At 54.0% G+C, this 21271-nt stretch overlaps 1 protein-coding gene across 5 annotated transcripts in view; it reads left to right on the top strand.

The window, feature by feature from the left end:
- The window catches only part of CEP43 (centrosomal protein 43), a 29591-nt gene extending 8571 nt beyond the window's left edge, over positions 1-21020 (top strand). The window contains exons 6-13 of one of the 5 annotated variants that reach the window (XM_059176544.1): positions 1906-1986; positions 4417-4476; positions 11649-11875; positions 13787-13899; positions 15455-15523; positions 17838-17877; positions 18705-18888; positions 19906-21020. In XM_059176544.1, the coding sequence (XP_059032527.1) occupies positions 1906-1986; positions 4417-4476; positions 11649-11875; positions 13787-13899; positions 15455-15523; positions 17838-17877; positions 18705-18861 (747 nt within the window). In that variant the 3' untranslated portion in view covers positions 18862-18888; positions 19906-21020. Of the gene's footprint in view, positions 1-1905; positions 1987-4416; positions 4477-11648; positions 11876-13786; positions 13900-15454; positions 15524-17729; positions 17878-18704; positions 18889-19905 lie in introns of those variants that run through there. The other 4 variants (XM_059176543.1, XR_009354425.1, XM_059176545.1 and 1 more) reach the window with 4 other exon arrangements.
- The last annotated feature ends 251 nt before the right edge of the window (positions 21021-21271 follow it).

Raw genomic sequence — 21271 nt, 5'->3', positions numbered from 1 at the left:
CCCACGAGCACCTGCCGTCGCTCGGGTCCTGCTCCCCAGCACCTCTGCCAGCGCGCTCCACGGTCAGTGTGCGCCCTTCAGGCTTGCTGACTTCATCTTCAAGTTCAGCGCTTCATCTTCTGCTCCGCTCTTTACAGATTGCCGTCACTGTGCGGTGGCAGCCAGCTGGCTCCCAGGGTCCTTGGCCTTGGTGTTGAGATCCTGTGTGATGTGGCGCCTAACCACCTTTCCGGTTTTATGCCTTTTTGTGAAATGTGGAACCTTGTGCTTCAGCCAGACTTGGTTCTGCTTAAAAGTGGCTTTTGCTTTCTTGCCTTCCCCTTGTCTGCTCTCCACCTGGAGCGGGGCACCGTCCCCACACCCAGCTGTGGAGTGTCCTCACTCACGGTCTCTCTTCCACTCTGCCTTCTGGGCTGGCTCCCTCTTCCTCCCTCTCTGCTGGCGGCTCTCGAAACGGAGGGCTGGGCTCTGCGCAGGTGTGGAAGCCGCCCGCGGTGGCCTGCTCCTCCCCACGCATCCCCTGGCTGGGACAAGGGCTTGGTCTCACCGTTGTATCCTTTGCAGGGTCCATCCCAACCCAACAGGGATTCTTCTTCTTTTTTTAAAAGATTTATTTGTTTATTTTAGAGGAAGCAGACATGGTGGGAGGGGCAGAGGGAGAAAGAATCCCAGCAGACGCCTCGCTGAGCGGGAGCCCGACGAGGGGCCGATCCCATGATCCTGAGATCATGACCTGAGCCGAAACCCAGCCTCCGACGCTCAAGCCGCTGAGCCACCTGGGCGCCCCCACAGGGGCTCTGAACAGACCCTGTGTTCAGGCTCGGTGGGAAGCTTTTGCAGACTTGTGCAGAGGAAGTACTCATTTGGAAGATGAATTTGTGAAGGTTAGAAGGTGAGATCGGAGAAGGTCAAAGCCTAGAAGAAGTGGAATCTTCTGGAACGCTCATCTAGAAGGACTGGTGGCAATAAACGCAGACACAAATGGGCAGGTAAAGATTCCCCTGTAAAGGAAGAAGTGACAAGACTCGATAAATGAGTAAGACGGCAGACGGTTGGGTCTCAGGAGGACACGGGAGGAAGAAAAGTTTGCGACCGTGAAACGGGGTTTTCGGCCCGGGAGAAGAGGAGGCCGTGCCAGAAGTCAGCGGCTGGAGGGGAGCCGCGGGTGTGGAGAGCCGCACGGGTCCTGTTCCAAGTGCTGGAGTCGAGGTGGGACTCTCGTATCAAATAGCCAACATTTGATACGCACGCGGTCACCGAGCTGTAACCAGGTCGTGGCTGAATCTCAGGAGGTCGTTTCCGTCCAAGAAACACTGAAACCTTTCTTCTTTGAGTTCAGCATAGTGCGGGGAAGGGACCAGCAGGTGCCCCGACGGCGGCGGTTTTGTGATGCTGCGCACGGCGCGGGGCCGTGCGGGGCCGTGCGGGGCGGTCCGTGCTCGGGGGGTGAGAGGACCGCAGCCGGCGCAGAGGAGGTCGGGACGGCGGTAGGGCCTCTGCAGGGTGTGCCGCGTCCGCAGACAGCCGCCGCTCGGGACTCGGGGCGCAGTGGAGGAGGAGCGGGGCCGGAGGGGGTGCGAGCAGGTGCGTGCGAGTCCCGGGGCCGGCTGCCCCCCACGGCGGGGCCCCCAGGGAGGGCTTCTCCGGGCGCGCTCAGCCCAGCACGGAGCAGCCTGTTCGGGGTGACAGGGTCAGATGTGTGGGTAATTAGAATCCAAGTGTGTTTTGTTTTATTTTTGCTGGAGTACAATTGGTGAAAATCTAATAAGGATATTTATATTATTTAGAAAGTTCAAAACACCAATATTGTATAGTGGTTTTAAATGCCAAAATTCTGTTGAAGCTTAATAGTATATTTATGTTTTATTTTAAAATATGTTTTAATCTGAAACTGAAATATTTCAGGGTGCACTAGAGCTGTCTGATGTTCATTCTCCACCAAAGTCACCAGAAGGCAAAACCAGTGCTCACAGCAATCCCAGTAAGGTGAGTGGGCCACGGGCACGGGGGCTTCTGCGCTCTGACTCCCCGGTGGGCCGCGGGCACGGGGGGGGGGGGGGTGCTTCTGCGCTCAGACCCCCCGGGGCTCGGCTTCCCCTCCTCGTCCTCCTGGGTGCAGGTTCTGTTTGTAGCGCAAGTGCCGTGCACTGTCTTGACATCGCGTTTCTCCCTTTAACGAAGCATGTATTTAAAACGTGTTCTCTTGGGAGTGTTTTGAATTTTGTGCCCTAGGAAGGAACGCAGTGTTGAATCACGGAATTGTGGGGGTTTGGGACTCATTCGGTACTTGGGAAATTTTCTTCCTTAGTTGGCAGAGGATTTACTTTTCATTATAAATCCTAGCTCTAGGAGACTGGGTTCCTGGCCGTTGTTCCAGGATATTATTATGTTGAGTGTTGAAGATGGATGGCCAGTTTAGAATTGTAAATCGTAATGGCTTTTTATATTAATGAGCTATTGGGAGGATTTATAATAAAACGTGTGCGCTCTGGAGGTGTGTGTGGCTTATGGGTTGGTAAAATTACGGCCTCTGGTGGCAGGAGTTTGATGTATTGGAGAAAAGTGCTGAGCGGAACACTGGAATTGAAAGTCCAGGGTCCCAGGAGCGGATAGAGCGTGCCCGTTAGGGGACATGTTGTCTCGGGCCTGGTTGCAGCGCCCTCTGTGTTGGTACAGCCGAGCAGTCCTACCCGAGCACTGGTTGGGGTCAGGTGTGTTGCGATCATTGCCGTGACTCCCATTTTGCAGGATGAGGGTGAGGCCCTGGAGCCCACTGTGTGGGCCTGCTGGTGTCGTGACTCGTGGCCACAGCGGGACCTCTGCAATGAGGTGACTTCTTGGGGGTTCCTCTCTGTCAGGTGCCTGGACTCACACACCAGGGAGCAGCCCCTGTGATTTGGTTACTGGGTCTTTGATGGTGTTGCTCCTTTTCATGTTTTCAATTTGGGAATCAAAGGATTATATGGTTTATTTCCAGCCGAGGGAAGAGACCGTCATGCTGTTTGTAGCTGTCCCTTCGCTCCGAGATCTAGTTAGCCTTCTCTGGGGGGGGTGGGGGGGGTTCCTTCCATGCTCCCGGGAGGCTGTCACCATGGTTACAGAGAGATCAAGGTTGTGAGTAAATTTAAAACGTCCCTTTAAGTGAGTTGTCAGATACAGGAGCCTCGGTAAAAAAGCTTTGCTTCCTGTGCTCATGTCTGGCTGTGACGGGGTGAACGTTAACACATTTTCCAGAGGATCAGTCCCTGTAGCACTGGGCTCTCGGGAAGTTCTCTTTGTAGCAGATCGTTATTCTGGGAAGCAGAGCAGCAGCAGGGGCCTTGTGCACGGGGTGTGTCTTCAGGATGACAGAGTAAAGTCTTTGATGTATTTTCTCTACACAAATTTTATTTTCAAGATCTAAGAACTATGATGAGGATCCTTTAAGTCAGTCAGGATCTGTTGCTTGAAACACAGAGAAGTGCTGGTCGTTGTAGAGGTGGACTTGGAGAGCAGCGAGCTGTCCTCCAGCTGTCTCCCGGTGCTCCTCGCCCCTGCCGGCCGCCGGTGCGGCGGGGAGGCCCGTGGGGGGCCGTGGTCGTGCCCACAGGGCAGTGGCCGACTCGTGGCAAGAGGAGGTCTCCTGGCGGCAGGGGAGCTGCAGTTCCCTGTAGTTCTGAGGTTGCGGATCGGGGTCTCAGCACTTTGCTCACCTTTTCCTTCCCAGTTGTCTGTCCTCTCTCGGTGGTCTTTGAATCATGGTGGGCTCTCAGGACACCTGGTCAGGCTGGGCGCCATGGAGAGCACTCGGGGCTGTGGGATGTTGTGTCCAAGCCAAGGGTCCGGCCCGACCCGCAGAAACCCGCTCTGTGTGCTCCCAAGCGAGGCGAGGGGAGGCCGGGGCAGCTCTTAGGGGAGGCTTCTCTGGAGGCCAGGCCTGGCTTTGCCACGGAGCACCGACCGGAGCGTGGTTCTGCCCACAGCGGCCGGTGGCCGTGGGGGGACTGTGGGACCCAGTCTCCGCGAGGCACAGTCGTTACGTGCCACGTGAACCATGGGAAGAGAAGAGAGTTAAGGAATGAGAAAAAAAAATGTGGGTTTCAGAAAGGAACATAACGATTAGGTTCTCCGTTCTTCAGAGCTTTTTTTTTTTTTAAAGATTTTATTTACTTGAGAGAGAGAACAGCGGGGGAGCATCAGGGAGAGAGAAGCAGACTCTCCACGAGCAGGGACCCCCTTCCCCCACCAGATTTGGGGCTTGATCCCAGGACCATGGGAACATGACCTGAGCTGGAGGCAGATGCTTAACTCACTGAGCCACCCAGGCATGCCCTTGAGAGCTTTTCTAATAGGAAATTTTATTAGTTTGGTTATGGATTAGTTTCTTTGTAAAGATAAATACTTTTTAGTAAAATGTCATTTTATTCTCATGCTCAGATACCAAGGTATAAAGGACAAGGTAAGAAGAAGACAAGCGGGCAGAAGTCTGGTGCCAAGGTAACACGCTGAGGGGGCAGAGGGAAGAAGCAGCCGTGCCGCGGCAGACCACGGGCTCTGCCGGCCTCCTGTGGGCCCCAGCCCGCTCCTGGACCCGAGCGCAGTGCTCTGTGCTGGTGTCGCTGTGTCCCGGCTGTGGTCAGCCTGTGATCAAGCCTTGGGGCCTAAAACACAAAGTAATTTGACTTCTCGATTTTTACCCAGGTGAAAATCATACTGTGGGATTTTACAGATGTGCTGTCAGTTTGAGAATTCCTTCTTTTCTTGGCAGAATAGGTATTTTCCTTTTGAGCAGACGGGTGTATATACATCTTCTTCATGTTAAGATTTTCATCTGAGGTAAATAGAGAAACTACTTTTTGGGTAAGTTAGAGTTGATAAATTAAAGGCCACACTTCGTTTCTTTCAAGACATTTTTGTGAGTGTTGAGCCTTCGGCAGCGTGTCCGAGCCCTCCCGTCGAGGAGCTCTCCCTCGTAGCCCCGGCTCCCGGGGGACCTGCGGGGCCTCGCAGGCCTGGGCCAGCTCTGCGGCGGTGGGCCCTCGGCGGCCTCGTCTTCCTCCCGGAACGTGCCAGAAATCCACAAGCCAGTAGGTGCGCTGCTTTGAACATTTAAATACTGCGGGTCTTAAATGCGCTAATCACTGCGCTCGCACTTGTTTGGAATGAGACACTTCACGTTTGGTGCCAGGAGAGTCTTCGGTTCTTCTGACACTTGCTTGATGAGTAGCCTATGGAAGACCTTCAAAGTTAAATAATTATTTTGTATTAAATTTTGTATTAAATTAAAAATACAATTTTTAAAGAAATTGTATTTGCTGCGGTAGCTGGCTTTAGTTCTGGTGGTCTCACCAGTGCGTCCCCGTTACTCCGCTCAGGTGTTTCGTGTTCCCGCCCGCGGAGACTCGGGAGGTTACTTAGCAAGCAGGTGCGGCCTGTTCCCTGGCGGGAGCTGCAGGACTGTGGCGAGGCGGGTCCCCTGCGGGCCCCACTGTGCTGGTGACGGTCTGATGGGGCGCCGAGACCCTCCTCCAGAAAGAGGACTGAGAATACGCGATGGCATATTTGTAAAGATACTTCGGATCAGTTTCTCAGACTTGTGAGGAAAGTTAGAAGCGTACCTCATGGCCTTACGTTTTTATCATTTATTGGTTCCAACTTTTGGAAGGCTCCGGATCTTCTAAACCAAGAACACGTTCAAGACGAATCGTCACTTTGCACCCCACGGCCATGTGGCCCAGACTTCTCCCTCCCTCTGCAGGGGCGGCCCTCGGGGGCGCTGACCTCGGGGGCTGAGGGATCCGGACAGGCCCTGCCCTGGCTCGTGGGCCGCCGTCCGGCCTCTCTCGGTTCGTTTCTTGTATTCTTGGCCCAAGAGCCCGAGTCACCTTGAAGCTTCCCCCTCTCCCTCCTTGCTCTCGGCCGGAGGTGCCTTTCCCAGCGTGCGCTGTGGCTGCGTCCGGCCGCCGGTGAGCCCGGAGCCAGTGCCCTCGGCCGCGCTGCTTGGCCCGGTCGCCGTGCGGTCCCCGGGGCCACAGCATTCTCAGCACGGGGGAGTCCCCACGCCGGGCTGCCTGTGCGGCGGGGCCGTGCTCCGGGGCGCGGTGGCGTGGCCGGGTGTGTGGGCTCTCGCGGGTGACCCTGCCTGCTGGGCGCCCGGTGCGCCGCCCAGAGGCCTCCTTACGTGTCGTGTTCCGGAAGGTGACCCTGGGCTCTCAGAGAGGCAGTGCTCGTGTTAGAAATGAACTGTAAAGAGCGTGTGTGTGTGCGCGTGTGCATGTGCGTGCGTGCAAGTGAGTAGGCGGTTGGCACTTGCTGTCGTCGCCCTGTCCGCACACACAGCAGCGCACAGGGCTGGAGGGAACCTCGGCTGGGCGTGAAGCCCGGTTCCGGGGCTGCTGCTTGTTACCATAGGGACACGGTGACGGCGGGATGTGGGCGTCAGAGGCCGAGGTGGGGAAGCGTTCCCTGGGGGTGTTTCTCGAAACTTGAAGACCGAATGGGAACACTCCCGCCGAGCTGGCCTCCGGACTGCTCTGCTTCCTTGCAGACACTTTCCTCCTGCCGGACGTGGGGCCACTCGGCTGAGGGAGGACAGTGCCCGTCACACAGGGCAGCAGGCGTCAGGTAGGGCCGCTAACGTCGGCCGGCTAGTTAAGAGTTAGATGTTGCTTGTTTTTTGTTTTTTGGGTTTTTTTTTAAAAGATTTTATTTATTTATTTGACAGAGATCACAGGTACAGAGAGGCAGAGAGAGAGAGAGAGGAGGAAGCAGGCTCCCTGCTGAGCAGAGAGCCCGATGCGGGGCTCGATCCCAGGACCCTGAGATCATGACCTGAGCCGAAGGCAGAGGCTTAACCCACTGAGCCACCCAGGCGCCCCTAGATGTTTCTTGTTTTAATATTTAGACTAATATGCTCTTTGTATTATGTAACGTAATAGGAATGATCATCCTTTTCGTGATCAGCTCTCAGGTGTTTTCAAACTGTACCTGTTGAGTTATTTTTTGCTTCAAGTTCCTAAAAAAGGACTTTTTTTATTTGTTGTTCCTGGTTTTTAAAATTCTGTCCTAAGCCCCGCTGATGCTGATGAGGGCTGTGATGCAGACCACGGAGTAAGTGTGTTGCGGGCGGGGGAGGGGGGCCACACTTTTGTGGGTCTTTCTCGCCCAGGGCTTTCTAGGTGAACCGAGTACAGTCATTCCCTTACTCCGCCCCAGCCCCAGGCGGGATGGACAGTACGCTCGGGTGAGCAGCATTCCTGGCCCTGAGCCCACAGCCCTAGTGCCTGGCTACTTCGGATCCGCTGACCCCAGGCTGCCGCCGGGACGGGGGACGGAGCCGAGCGGCTGCGCAGAGTCTGGTGTCAGCCAGAGGTAAGGGGCGTCTGCAGCAGTGACGGATCGTCCGTAGAGCAGAGGGACAGAGGTTTTCTAGAAAAACAGTTTTTAGAGGAGTTTAAATGTTTGTTTTGTGGTTCTAGAATTCCACAGTGTATGTTCTAGGTGAATAAATTTTAAAAAATGTGCCTTAGAACTGTAGTAAAATTGTTTAAATCATGGGTCAAGAAAACACTTCTGGTGGGGTGGGAGAGGGAAGCTGGGGCCTTGAGGTCTGGTTGAGGAGGGAATTCATACTGTGCATTTTTAAATACTTCTGCAAAACTGGGTATTTTTTAGCTTTGATGTTTCTCTGTTACGAGCTTAGAAAAATAAAATTCATTTTTTAGGTTCTTAAGACACTCTGGTGATAATTCACATTTTGGCTCTTGGGAAATTCATAGTTCTTTTCTTCTTTTTTTTATTTTTAAAAGATTATTTATTTATTTGACAGATCACAAGCAGGCAGAGAAGCAGGCAGAGACAGAGAGAGAGAGGAGGAAGCAGGCTCCCTGCTGAGCAGAGAGCCACGTAGTTATTTTCAATGTGACACTTGTTTCTCTGTGAGGTTCATTTGCTGTTAATCTAGAAGTGACTGAAATCCAGATGTGTAAGTGAACTTGTAGACCATTATGTATATACTCAAACTTTCTTGCAACTTTGCACTAATTCACCATGAAGTTTTAGCCTTGAGATTGGTCTAAGGGAATTTAATGCCTGCTTTTGTGCCATTCAGTAGGTCTCTTGGTTTTCTGAAAAGACAAAGTTTATCATAGGTTCTAGTTTTTCATTTTAAATACCTGTACGTAGGGCTGTGAGAAGGTGCACGAATTTGGTGACTTAAACCACGCTTCTGGAGGCTGCAGGCTGGAGATCAGGCGTCTGCGCGGCTGTCCCTCCTGCGGGCTGGGGGACAGTCTCTTGCCCATGGTCCCAGGTGTCCCTTGCCTGGTAGACCCTTCACCCGTCCCCGCTGTCCTGTTCACCTGTGCTCTCCCCGAGCATCCTTGCCTGCTGGGCACTGGGCACAGTGGGGTAGGGGTCTGCCCCCTGTAGCCTGACCCAGTGTAACTAGTCGCATTGGTCGTGACACTCTGTGTAAGTGAGGGGCGCTCTGAAGTCTGGGCATTAGGGCTTCATCTTCTTGGGGGGACTCTGTAACCCTATCCTGAGGCCTGTGAGGCTGTCTAGACGGTGAATTCCAAGGCAAGTCCTTGTCTTAGACACACAGTTAGCTACTTGCCTCCCTCTGGCTGAGCTGTGGAGAAGCTGGTGCTGAGAGTCAGGGAGAATCTGCGTAGCTAGAATTAAGCACTGTTGGAAGCCAAGAGGTGAGACAAAATAGAGCTTCCCTGTGACCTTGCAATTGCACTACTGGGTATTTACACCAAAGATACAGATGTGAAAAGAAGGGCCATCTGTACCCCAGTGTTTATAGCAGCAATGGCCACGGTCGCCAAACTGGAAAGAACCAAGATGCCCTTGGTTCTTTGAATGAATGGATAAGGAAGATGTGGTCCATATACACTATGGGGTATCCTCTATCAGAAAGGATGAATACCCAACTTTTGTAGCAACATGGACGGGACTGGAGGAGATGATGCTGAGTGAAATAAGTCAAGCAGAGAAAGTCAATTATCCTATGGTTTCACTTATTTGTGGAGCATAACAAATAGCATGGAGGACATGGGGAGTTAGAGAGGAGAAGGGAGTTGGGGGAAATTGGAAGGGGAGGTGAATCATGAGAGACTGTGGACTCTGAAAAACAATATGAGGAGTTTGAATTTGCGGGGGGTGGGGAGGGCGGGAGGTTGGGGAACCAGGTGGTGGGTATTAGAGAGGGCATGGATTGCATGGAGCACTGGGTGTGGTGCAAAAATAATGATACTGTTACGCTGAGAAGAAATTAAAACAAAAACAAAAAACCCCGGACAATGCCTTAGCACTTCGGAGGTTTTTAAAACAGATCCCAGGGCTTATGTCATGACTTGATTTCTTATTGCCCAGAAGATTTGGATTTCCTACCTGGAAATGGCTCTTGAAGTTCTGTAGTACTTGCATGGTAATTTATAGATGTTTTGATAAGTCTTTCTCGTGTGTGAGTTTTTCCTAACCTAAAACTGACTTGGAATTCAGTTTAGGGAGTTCTCAGTAACCCAGCTGAGTAGCAGTCCTTTTGGTGAACAGATAGCCGTAGTTAGAAGCACACAGTTCTGTGTGGTTTAGAAATGGATTTTGAGAAGAGTTCCAAAACAGATCAAATGTTTTTAAATTTTACTTCCTAGATACCTAGAACTAGAGTTTTAAAACAAACTGATTATTGTTTTTCAAAATATATATTTTGCTGAACATGGGAGTGTGATTGTCCATGAAACTCGTCTTCCTCAAACTGGCCTTCATTCCTCTGGCAGGGCTGTTGCTGAAATTGGTCGAAACTAGTCCTGGGTAGATGGTAGGTACGAGTTTAGGTGGTTCATCATGGGGACTTAAGTCGTGCACGGGGAAGGCCGACTTTATTGGGATGATTATGGTTTTTGTAAAGTTGCTTTTCATGGACATGCCATTTTGCTTCAAACCGGTCCTTCGTCTTCTCAGGAATGTTTTGAGGAGGATCTCAGGATCTGTAATTGGAAATGGGTTTAAATATCACAAGACTTGGTTTATATTTCCAAATGAGTAGGTCTTTGAAAAGATGTAAAACCAGTGTTCGACATGTATAAGTACAGGTTGCTGTGGGCCTGGATGAGGAGCGCGTGGATGGTCGTGGCTTCTCTGTGTTTGCTCATCTCAAGAAAGTCGTTAGGAAGTTGCAAAATGTTTCCGCCCTCTGAAAATACCCAATGTCGTCTAAGGGATGGAAACTTGGTATGGTATTTATTTTTCCAGACGTGTCCCTTAGGAAAATCGGCTGCTCTGTACTGATAACTTCCGGAACACGCAGCGGTGTCCAGGGCCCCCGAAGCCCTGTAGCATAGTCTCGCCTGCCCAGCGTGGAAGGGGAAACGCGCATCTCCGTACACACGCCCCATTCCGTGCCTGCACGTAGCGAAGGGCCATCCTCGGGGAGTGTCTTCTCCAGAACCTTCTCCCCAGCTGCACATGCCTTCTTTCTCAGCGCTCAGCACTAGTCAGGTTTGGGAAATCCTGGGGTCACTCATGCCTGTGAAGCTTTAGTTCCTTAGGATCGTGTGCTTAGTGGTAGGACAAGGCTGGCCTGTCCCACGTGCTTCTTGGGAGAGTCTCTCGCACAGCCCAGGTGTCGGACACACACGACCCTCTCCTGTGCCCCCTTTCTGTGCCACAGAAACTACAATTTCATATGAGTTAGCTGAACAGTGTGACATCGGTGTTAAGAGCCAAGCTCCAGACCTTTTCACTTTCTGGGCACGGGACTGAAATGTCTGCCTGTTCCCTCTTCCGTGTCCGCGGCAAAGCCCCAGCCTGTCCCCCACACCCTTGGCCGCTGTTGGGGGGAGAAGGACATGACCTGTGGGCGGACGGGAGGGCTCTCCGGAGGTGTCTGTGCCCTCTGTTGTGACCAGCCTGGTTGGTGGTGTTTGCAGTCATGTCTGTCACTGACGTAGACAGTCTGACCAAGCAGAGGGTAACACGTCGTCATGGAGCAAGAGATGCACCGGCCTGTTCTGTGTCAGTGTCACCAGATTAGCGAGACAGAGTCAAGGGGCCCAGAGCCCTCTGTGTTGCCTGGGTGCCCGGACGAGAGGAAGTTAGCTGAGAGTCTGACTCAGACCAGTGCTTTCAGCAGCCTGTGTGCCCTCGGACGGTGGTGAGCAAGGCCACATCTTTCACCTTGACACCTGTCGTGTTTGTGTTGGGTGGAAAATTGCTGTTTTTACTGACGGGCACTTCGTTTTAATACTTGGCTCATTTATGGGAACTGATCTACCTTTGCTCCTAGTAATGCCTTCTCCTTTCTGCAAGTGGGAAATTTACTGATTTTTAAGATCATCGTTGAAGGAGTGATGTGCACCTAAGAGGAATGCAGAAGTTAATTTTAGGTGGGGAGGTTTGTTTGTAAATGCTGTAGGTGAAGGTATCTCCAGTTAGTGGGAGTCGGAGGGCGGCATGAACACAGCACCGTCCACGTCTCTCCTTCAGACGCTGGCTGTGCGCGACCTGGGGGAGACTGTCAGGTCCTGCGGTTGCTCGCCCCCCTCACCTGTACATGTAGACACAGATCCGCGTATGTTTGTGTGACATTTGCTACGTACCATAGCGCACTCGTGTTCATTTCACCAAGAAGATCTCCGGCCTGTCCCATTCTCTCTTTCTAGAAGACCGGCAGTGATACCAGTCAGAGTGACACGAGCGTCTCCTCATCAGAACCAAAGAGCAGGAGCGGCCTCCACTTGCTGGCCCATGAAACCAAAATTGGATCTTTCTTAAGTAACAAAAGTCTAGATGTCAAAGACAAAGCTGGTCTTTGTCCGGATGAAGGCGATACGGAAGGAGATTCTTTTTTCGATGATCCCGTTCCTAAACCGGAAAAAACATATGGTTGGTGAGTAAACTGTGGTTTGGGATTAGCAAAGTAGAGGCTTAAAAATACGGTTCCTTAATATTTTATATTTTAAAAATGAGTTACTGAAGCTTCTGTAATTATTGAATAAGTAAGTCCCATTTTCTATCCTTGGAGACTTTTAAGTTGTGAAACAGTTCCAGCTGGGGATAAAACTAGATAATCAGGATTTCTGGAGGGAAGGGTCGACTGCGTGAGCCCGTCTTGTGCCGGGTGCGTTCCGGGGCGGCCCGGCCGGTCAGAGCACGGCAGAGCCCCGCCTCCAGAAGCTTGCGCTCTGCGGACGGACCGAGGCACCGAGAGTCCTGCATGCGGTGGGTGGGTGCGGCCGGAGTGACAGGCCCGGGGGTGGGGGCTCGGGGGCCGGTGGAGCCTAGAGCCCAAGTTCGTGGGAGGCAGCCAGGACGACAGCGGAGCTCTGGGAGGGCGAGCAGCAGGCAGAGGAGGGCGACCGGTCAGAGCACGCCTGGGGCGGTTGTGGGAACGGGCTCTGGTGGGGACGGCGTTGACTCTGGCAGGAGCGTGGCTGTGCCCCTCGGGGACGCTGGGAACCCCAGGGTCTGAGCCGCACAGCGAGCAGCTCACTGGGCTGCTGGGTCTCCAGCAGTTGTCGGGAGTTCTCTGGGTGAGTGTTGATGGCAAAAGTGGTGAGAAACAGGTGGTTTGGGGATGTCTTCTGAGGCTCAATCCAAAAGGGTTTGTTGCTAAGTGTTGGAGAATAAAGTGACATCAAGGGCAGCCCAGGGTTTTCAGCCGAGTGACCGGACGGTGGAAGACACCGCTGCAGGTGAAGCGTGGGGGGGGGAGGGGCTGCGCGGGTGGGCCAGGGGACGGCGTGGGGCACTTGTCTCACGGGTCGGGGTGGGAAGGTCGTGGCCGCACAGGTGAACAGGTGAAGCCGGCCGTGGGGCGAGGGGAGGGGTCTCCGTGTTTGATCCTACTGCCCCAGGCACCCAGAGGTGGCCACCTGGGAAGTGAGCGGCCCCTGGAGGCGAGCAAGGGGAGGAGGAGGAGGAAGAAGGAACGGCACCGAGAGGAGAGGAGCTCTGGACGGGGGAGGCCCCAGTGAGACCTTGAGCTAAGGTCCGAAAGTGAGCCTTGGCCCAGAGCAGCCTGGAGGCAAGGGTCATGGGATCGCGGGTTCGGCGTGGGGGGCAGGGGACAAAGGAGCCAAGTATTGGAGAGGCTTTGGGAACGGCTGGGGGGCGGTGTAGGTGCTGAGCGGCTTCCTGGTGGGCTGTGCTGTTCAGGGCTGTGGAGGAGCAGCGCCGAGGCAACCACGGTGGGAGCTCGCAGTGCGCGTCTGCGGAGAACAGTCCGGCCTTCGAGGAGAGGGGCTGCTGTGCGGGGGTGGGGAGACTTAGGCCCCCGGTGCTATGTGTAGGGTGCGGGGTGCCCCCTTGCCGAGGCTGTCCGCGGCAAGGAGGGAGCATATGGGCGCACTTAGGGGCGGGTGGGGGGCGAGGTGTGCCGGCAGCAGCCTGCGAAGGTGCCCGCCGGCGTGGGGGGTGCGGGGCAGGAGGCGGGAAGTGGCCGGAGGGAGGCGCAGGGCTGCCGGGGAGGTCGGCTGGGGGGGCTGCGGCGCCTTTGCCCGTGATACAGCTGTGCCGGTCACCTCCTGCTGACCCTGGCCTGCATTGCCGGGCCCTGGGAGGGGCTTCCAATAAGTACCATGGGCACGGAGACGGCGAGCGGCCGTGTAGCTGGAGGGCGAGCGGCGTCTCACGGGTGGTGCTGCTCAGCCTGCCTCGCCCCGTGGGCGTCCGAGCTGCTTTTGAGTGTGCGAGGCGGCAGCCGCCCTCCAGCGCTGCGCGTGCGTGCTCCGTTACGGTGCTCGTGCCCTAGTGGCCGAGCGTACGCGTGGCCTCCAACTGTGCGCTTGTTTCGGGTTAGGAGAAGTGAACCTGGTAAGCCGGCAGGAAGCCTCGCCTCGCTCTCCGACGCGCCCCCCTTGAAGAGCGGACCCGGCTCGCTCAGCGCAGCGCCCTCGTTGAAGGACTCTGAAGGTGAGTGCCTGGGAGCCCCGGGCCTGCTTGCTGGCGGCGCGGACCGGGAGGGCTCAGGACGTGCTTTCTCGTGGTTGACGAAGTACCACGTGGTCGTCTGTTGTGCAGGAGGAGCCCCTAATTTGACCAGCGATGGTCCTTTTCATCGCTTTCCAAAACGGTCGTGTTTGCTTCGTTTTGTGTTGTGTTTCCTGTGCCATCAAGTACCTTCAGGAAACTGACTTTTTAGCTGCCTTATGTAGTTAACAATTCTAAGTCATTTCTCTCTTGTTGGACATTTAGACTCATGTCAGTAGGATTTAAATTCAGTTTTTAAGAGTTTGTTTTCTAGAATCCGTGATACCACAGGAATCATCATAGGAATCTTCGCATATTTGGTCTGCGGTGATGTGGGTCCGACATCGTTTTTTTTCCCACTTTGGTTATTGGCGTCACTTTCTTTCTGTGTTTGTGTGTGTGTGTGTGTGTGTGTGTGTGTGTGTGTGTGTGTGTGTGTGTTTGAATTTTTAGATTTACTTTTTTCACCATGATGGGTGTTTTCTAATCCCCATCACCTGCTTCTTAAATCCCATGTTCCAGTCACACGGCGTCTGTCTTTCTCCGACGCTCAGCCTCCTACTCGAGCTCTGTCTCGGTTGCATGCAGTTAAGGTTTCATTGTTCGGAGTGTGGCTCTGTCGTGTGTGTTCACGTGTAGCAGAGAGGTGTGGTCAGCAGACGTGGAACGCCGTGGCCGCCGTTCCGTTCCTGCCCCTCCCCGCATGCGGGCGGCAGCAAGACACCAGGGACTTGCAGGCAGGAAACACGGACGTGTGTGGGTGAACTTCATTCACGGTATCAGAGCGAATGTATTTCCTCGACAGTGTGTCCAGGGGTATAAATGTGCCGCTTTTGAGAACATTTTCTAAAAAGCACACCTTTATTAGGAAATCGTGGTGTGATTTTACATAATTTTGCAGTATTTCCTAACTTCTTTGTATCCTGTTTTGGGGCTGTAGGATTTGCCAGGGCAGGCAAGGAGGTGATGTGTGGCTGCCTTTAGCCATCTGGCAACCTCGCCGAGTGTTTGCCGTTGTGGCCCAGCAGTTTCCCTCTCGTGCTTTCTCCCCGTCTTCGTCACCTGCAGCAGGAGTCTAGCTCGGCGCGATCACGTTGCTCTAACACTGGTCAGGGGCTGTAGACGTAGACAGCACAGTGAGCACTTGGGACTGAAAGCATAACCAGTGAGGTCAGTTCGGTAAATAGAAAAACAATTAAATTAAAGCAACATTGAGAAGTTCAGAGGAAAGTAAACTTGGTGAGATGACGAACTCCTGCCCGGCAAGACTTGGTGCAGACGGTGGCGCGGGACAGTCTGGTGGTCAGGTGCCGGTGACGGCTGGTGTTGTGTGTGGGGAGCCGGGCCTGCGGGGCTTGACGTCAGCATCGCTGGTCATTCTTTCTTGGTGTTTGGTTTGGACGTTTGACTCCTAAACCCTAGGCTGAAGAGAAATGATGTGGTTTAGAGATTGTTGTGTTCTGAAAGTCAATTTAATGTGAATATTTTTCCTTCACAGGTAAACGAGGAAGCACAGTTTTAAAAGATCTGAAATTGGTCAGTGATAAAATTGGATCACTTGGATTAGGTAACTAGATATCTGATTTTAGCACTGATTGCCTGAGGGCGATCATGTTTAGAATAAAAGCGCAAATGAAATGGCTTAGCCTGGAGTGAGCGCTTGGCGATGGGATGTTCGGGCGGTCTTCATGAATCTCGGCTCTCTCCGTGTGCCGGGCCTGGAGAGAGCGCAGACCGCAGACCTTCCCTGTGGAGCTTGGGTTCCGGTGGGGACGACCTGCATCAGACGGGTGCAACGGATGCCTGGGTTTGAGAGTCCAGACGCACGGTGTGAAAGTGGGTGGTAGGGGGGCTTACCCTGGCCTAGGCTTTCTGGAAAGGCCTCATCTAGGAAGTAACTTCTCTGCCAACACCTGTGGGGCAGGGCCAAGGGGAGGGGTTTCCACTCAGACTGACGACGGGTTGTGCAAAGGCAGTCCCTTTTTTATTTTTAAACATTTATTTGAGAGTGTATGTGAGTGGTGGGCAGCCTGGACGGGGAGGGAGAGTCCCTCAAGCAGGCCCCGTCGCGAGTGTGGAGCCGGATGTGGGACGCCATCCTGTGACCCTGAGACCCGCAGCCGAGAGTCAGACGGAGAGTCAGACCCGCAGCCACTGCCGCACCCAGGCGCGCCCTCCCCAGTGCAGTTGTCCCTGCGGGGCTCGGATGTTACGGCCGATGGAAACCACACGTCACTTCCCTGTTCTCTCCCACACCTCCCTCCCCCTTTGCATTTTGGCTAAAGTCCCGAGCATGACCTGCCAGGCCCTTGGTGGCCCCTGTCAGCCCCTCTCTGCCCATCGTCTGGTCTCTGCTCTCTGCCCGCAGACGCGCTCTGGAGGATGTGTCGACTTCTCACTGCTTCCCGGATCACTGCCCCTGCCCGACTCTGGGCCTTGGCGTGTGTTTCTTCTTGGAGCTCACTTTCCCCATAATTTGTACGTCTGGTACCTTCTGTAGGTTTCCCCTCAGAAAGTTCTCTCCAGCCTCTCGAACAGCGTCTGGTTTGTCTGGCTGTTGGCTGCCTCTCTCTCCACTGCGGGGTGGGCTCCTTGAGGCTAGGAACACCCCTTACTCAGGGTCGTACCTCGGCGCCTGGGAGTCGCACACTATCTGACAGATGCATCAAGTGATGATGGCTTTAGTGGGAGAGGACTGTCTTGTCTCGCTAGCCAGGAGCTTGAACCCCTCAGTGACGCGTCTGTGTAGATGCCGTCTCGTACCCACACCAGTGTCCCCCAAGCCCAGCTGGCTGCCCAGCCGGCGGCCTCGTGGTCTGCGCCCTGCTTAGGGCGGCCGCCCCATATCCATGTGTCTCCCACATGCAGGGCATCCCTGGGCAGGATGGCTCTTGTGGGCCTCTGTGTTTTCGCCTCGAGGTTCACGTCTGCTTTCCTCACGTGTCCCTCAGGCGATGTGGAGGGGCGTTTGCAAGGCGTAGAGGTGATGCCCTTCCGCCGCGGGACGCTGCCCCGGCCATCTGCGGCCTCCACGTCCCGCTGCCTTCTGCGGAGGGCAGGCTGCGTCGCAGGCTGTGGGCCCAGCACTGCGCCTGCTGGATCCTGACACGAGCCTGTGTCTGGTGTGGGTTTGGCCATCATCACAGCCGAGGAGACGGCCGAGGAGGGTTACCTAGTTCTCCCACAGGCCGAGAGCTCCTCGCAGCCGGAGCCGGAATTTGAAGTCGTTGAGTCTCACGGAGATGCTCCCGTTCACTTGGCTCTCCTGCCTCTTCACACTTCGTGAGCCTTTGAACGTTCTGCGGGTTGTGCGGAGTTGACAGTGTCGGTAACAGGGACCCTGCGGGGCTCAGTCCGTGAAGCGTCTGCCTTCAGCTCAGTCATGATCCCGGCATCCTGGGCTCAAGTTCCCTATCAGGCTCCCGGCTCAGCGGGGCCTCTGCGTCTCCCTCTCCCAGCTGCTGCTGCTCCGGCCCTCACCGTCTCTCTCTCTTTCTTTTTCTCTGACCAAAAATCTTTAAAAGAAAAGTATAGCAGTTATGATAACTTGCTGTTATCATGAATATAATATCATTTAATCTGAAATGACTTTACAAATAGTAAACATACAATGGATTAGATTTTGGGGGACTTGGAATAAAAGACCAGGTATTAACTACGTTTCGTGACATTTTTATTATGCCCTAGGCACTTTATTTGGTCATTCGCTTTCATATCGTGTGTGGTTAAAAACAGTCTTTCTGATCCTGGCGACTTCTTTTTTAATGCTGCAGTAGAATGCGTTAATGTAGTTTTTCCCCGGAGGAAACGTGTGTGTGGTCGCAGATGAGTTGTGGAGCGTGTTGGGACCAACGTGACGTGTCTTTTCCTAAACTCGGCAGGGACCGGAGAGGACGACGACTACGCTGACGACTTCAACAGGTGAGAGCGCGGGTCGGGCGGCACAGGCGTCGGGGGCAGTTTCTGACCCGGCGGTGACAGGATTCCGTTCGTGCCCGTGTTCGTGCGTTACACGCTCCCGTCCGTGCTGATCGCAGGTGGGGGCAGACCGTCCGTGCGGATCTGCACGCTGGGCTGGGAGGCCTTAGTTTGGCCGTAGAGAGTGAGCAGACGCGCTCCGTCCAGGAAGCTTGGGGCCAGTGGGTAAAGCTGAGGCCCCGGGAAGAGACGCAGAGCGGCTCCGAGGAGGCCGGTCTCCGGGACCCACGTGCTTCCCCACGTCCAGTGGTGGCGGGGTGGAGGGTGGCACACGGCAAGTTTTAAGAACGGCCCCACCAGTTACTGTTCTGATGCAGACGGCGTCTCAGGTCATCTTTTTACATACGTAGGGACAGTGTAATCCAGCGAGGTGCCTGATAGCTTGGAGATAGTGTTTGTTACGGAGAGGATCAGAAATGTGACGTTAGAGTCAGAATTTTCATGCCGTTGACAGAGACCCCCCCTGCAGTTGGGAATCTATGTTGATTCTTTAGCAGTAGTTAATAAGCATTTTTTGAGAAGTAGCATGACGTAGTAGATGAAGTATTAAAAACCTGGGTTTGCACCTTCCTGACCTTGTGTCCGTGTCCGCTCTGTGGGTCATTGCTTTTGCCTCGTAAAGTGATGCGTCTGTTTCTGGCTCATGAAGTTACTTTAAGGATCAAGTGGGATAATTCGTAGGAAATTCATGAGACTGAGTATCATTTTATTGTATTTTATGTAAATGTTTATTTTCAGTGTTCCTTCTTCTTGTCTTTCTCTCGAACCAGCACCAGCCACCGCTCAGAGAAGAGTGACCTCAGTGTCGGGGAAGAGATCGAGGAGGACCTTTCCGTGGAGATCGACGACCTCAACACCAGTGACAAAGTACGGTGTGGCCGTGGCCCGCGGAGCGCCACTCACGCCTGCGTCTCTTGCCGGGGGTGACTGTATAGGTTCAACAGTTACAGAAAGGCAGTTGAAGGCTGTGACATGACCCTTCCTGGCCCAGGTTCTGGATAAGAACTGGCCACCTCAGCGGTGCAGTTAGCGGACGCCAGAGTCCTGTTTGGGGAAGGCAGGATAGAGGATAGACCTCGGTGCGCGGACGAGAGGGTGTGATGGAGGAGGCGGAGCGGCGTCTCGGCCGGCGGGTCAGGGCTGGTGCAGAGGCCGGCGCGGACAGTACAGTGGATGCAGGCTCCATGGTTAGGGGTCCATCCTGCAGAGCCACATTTGACCTTTTTATTAGGCAGGCAGGGGCGTGTACTGAGATGTGTTGCACAGAAGAGGTCAGCGAGCCTCTCAGCATCTCCCGTCATGCCCACGGAAAGCTGCGGCCCGTTCGGGCGAGGACCCCTCGGACATCTCGGGTTAGAGGTCGCTGCAGCCTGGAGGTGAACGTCGCCTCCCAGCATGAGGAGGGAGTCCGTGCTTGTGGCCGTCTGGGGATTAGCAGCCGAGAAGGCCTTTGAGAGAAGCAGCGTTTGCTGGCAGACACCGCATGTCTGAGCTGGCACCGCCCCGGCCCATGCTCAGCCGTGCACTGCGGTTCTTGGGCAAGCCTTGGCCTTGAGTCCCTGGCTGGTGTGTCTGTGAAGTGCTGGTGGGAATGTCTGCCTCCCAGGGTTGTGGGTAAGCTTGAGTCAGAACTCCCGACACGGGTCGGCGTCCACGGTCTGCCTCCCACCTGGCCCCTCGTGCCCACCCCGGAGGCCGCCGCGGTCTGCCTCGTCACCGGACGGGCTGCAGCTGGGCTGTTTCAGCACGCTGTGGTGGTGGTGGTGGTGCAGTCTGGCTCTTAGCTCAGCCTTTTAGTAATTCTCACAGATAGCAAAATAGGGGGAAGAGGGAGAGACGGAGGGACTTCGGAAGGTGAAGCAGTTTGTATAGCGCAAGATGCTAGTCAAGGTACAGCAGCGTATCGTAAGGGTTATTTATGACTCTGCTTGCATTCTGATACTGGTTCTCTCTTTCTTTTGAACCATAAAGCTTGATGACCTGACACAGGACCTGACCGTGTCCCAGCTCAGTGACGTTGCCGATTATCTGGAAGATGTTGCATAGACGAGAAAGAAAGAAGTGTTCTCATCAACAAAGGACAAAGGACTCTGATCACTTCCATTTTTTTCCCTCCAGACAATCACTCTTTGCTGGAATGTCTGCTCCCTGTTGGTGCCTTGTGTTTCAAAAAGACTGCAGATATTTTTAAAAATTAAGTTTTCATTATACTCAACGAAAGCTTCTTATTTGAGGCCATTTGTGGAAGATACACTGTTCTTAATTTGGTTTGGCTACACATTGGTCTGTGGAAGTTGATTACCGACAACTCAGCTTCATTTCGAGGAGCGAACCCGGGAAACCATGAGTATTCTAGCTCCCTGAAAGGTCTCAATAAAGCTGCAGGCTCCCACAGCTCTGCGTGTGTGTGTGGCTTCACCAGCCAGGACAAAGCAGACGTGACTGTCGGTGTGGTGCCCCTGGTCGCAGAGCGGCCTGAAGCTTATTACCGGAAGTGAGAGTTGACATGTCTGCTTTATTTGGATTTCCTTCCGTCTGGAAGGGTTGTTAGACCGATAAGGTTATATTAAATACTCCTGTGTGCGCTAGTGTTGCTTGTTTTGAAGAAATCTAGGGTCGTTACGACTTTTAATCCACGAGTTGTCGCCAGCAGCATCCGTGGTCGCCTCCCCTGTCCGCAGAAGAAGCTGTTGGTCCCCAGACTGTCGTCTTTATCGTTGTAATTCATTGGGTGTAAAGATGCCTGGAAACCAATTCCAGAACACATCTGGAAGCACCGAGAGGGCTTCTCTTTCCATCTGTGAGTCGGTCGTATTAAAGTAGTAATGGCCTAAGACCATGACCCGTGGGCCAAGCTTTGGGCACGGTCTGTGGCTTCCTCACAGCCCTGTAGGACGGAGTCGCTGCTGGCCCGTGGGCAGTCTCGTACCCGCTCGGTGCTGCCCGTGGGGTCGCTGGCCCTCGCCCCTGGGAGTGATGCAGACGTGAAGCTGTGATTGTGCGCCACGTTTTTTGTGTTTTTTATTTGAATTAAATTATGTTTGTTTTTATTAAAAGTCACCTTTATTAATAAAGAGTAAACTAGACCTACTCGACTGGTTTCAGTGAGTGAGCAGACCTCGTGGTTCTAGCGCAGGTTTTTCAGTTCCTGCCCGCCTCGCTGTCACGGAGGCGCTCGCCGGGTGCTTGTCTGTGAGGGCTGCGATTGTGTGACACGACAGCGCGCTGGTGTAACGTCACCGTGGAACCCAGCCGTGAGCGCCAAGAGGAAGTGGGACAGAACGTGGGCCCGCGCGGCCCGGGAGCGGCTCTGTCCGTCTGTCCTCGCGCTATGGCC

This window comes from Mustela lutreola, chromosome 6 (assembly GCF_030435805.1).
Source record: "Mustela lutreola isolate mMusLut2 chromosome 6, mMusLut2.pri, whole genome shotgun sequence".
In the NCBI taxonomy this organism is placed as follows: domain Eukaryota; kingdom Metazoa; phylum Chordata; class Mammalia; order Carnivora; family Mustelidae; genus Mustela; species Mustela lutreola.
Note: the sequence above shows the minus strand (reverse complement) of the source record. Positions and strands in the feature narration are given on the sequence as shown.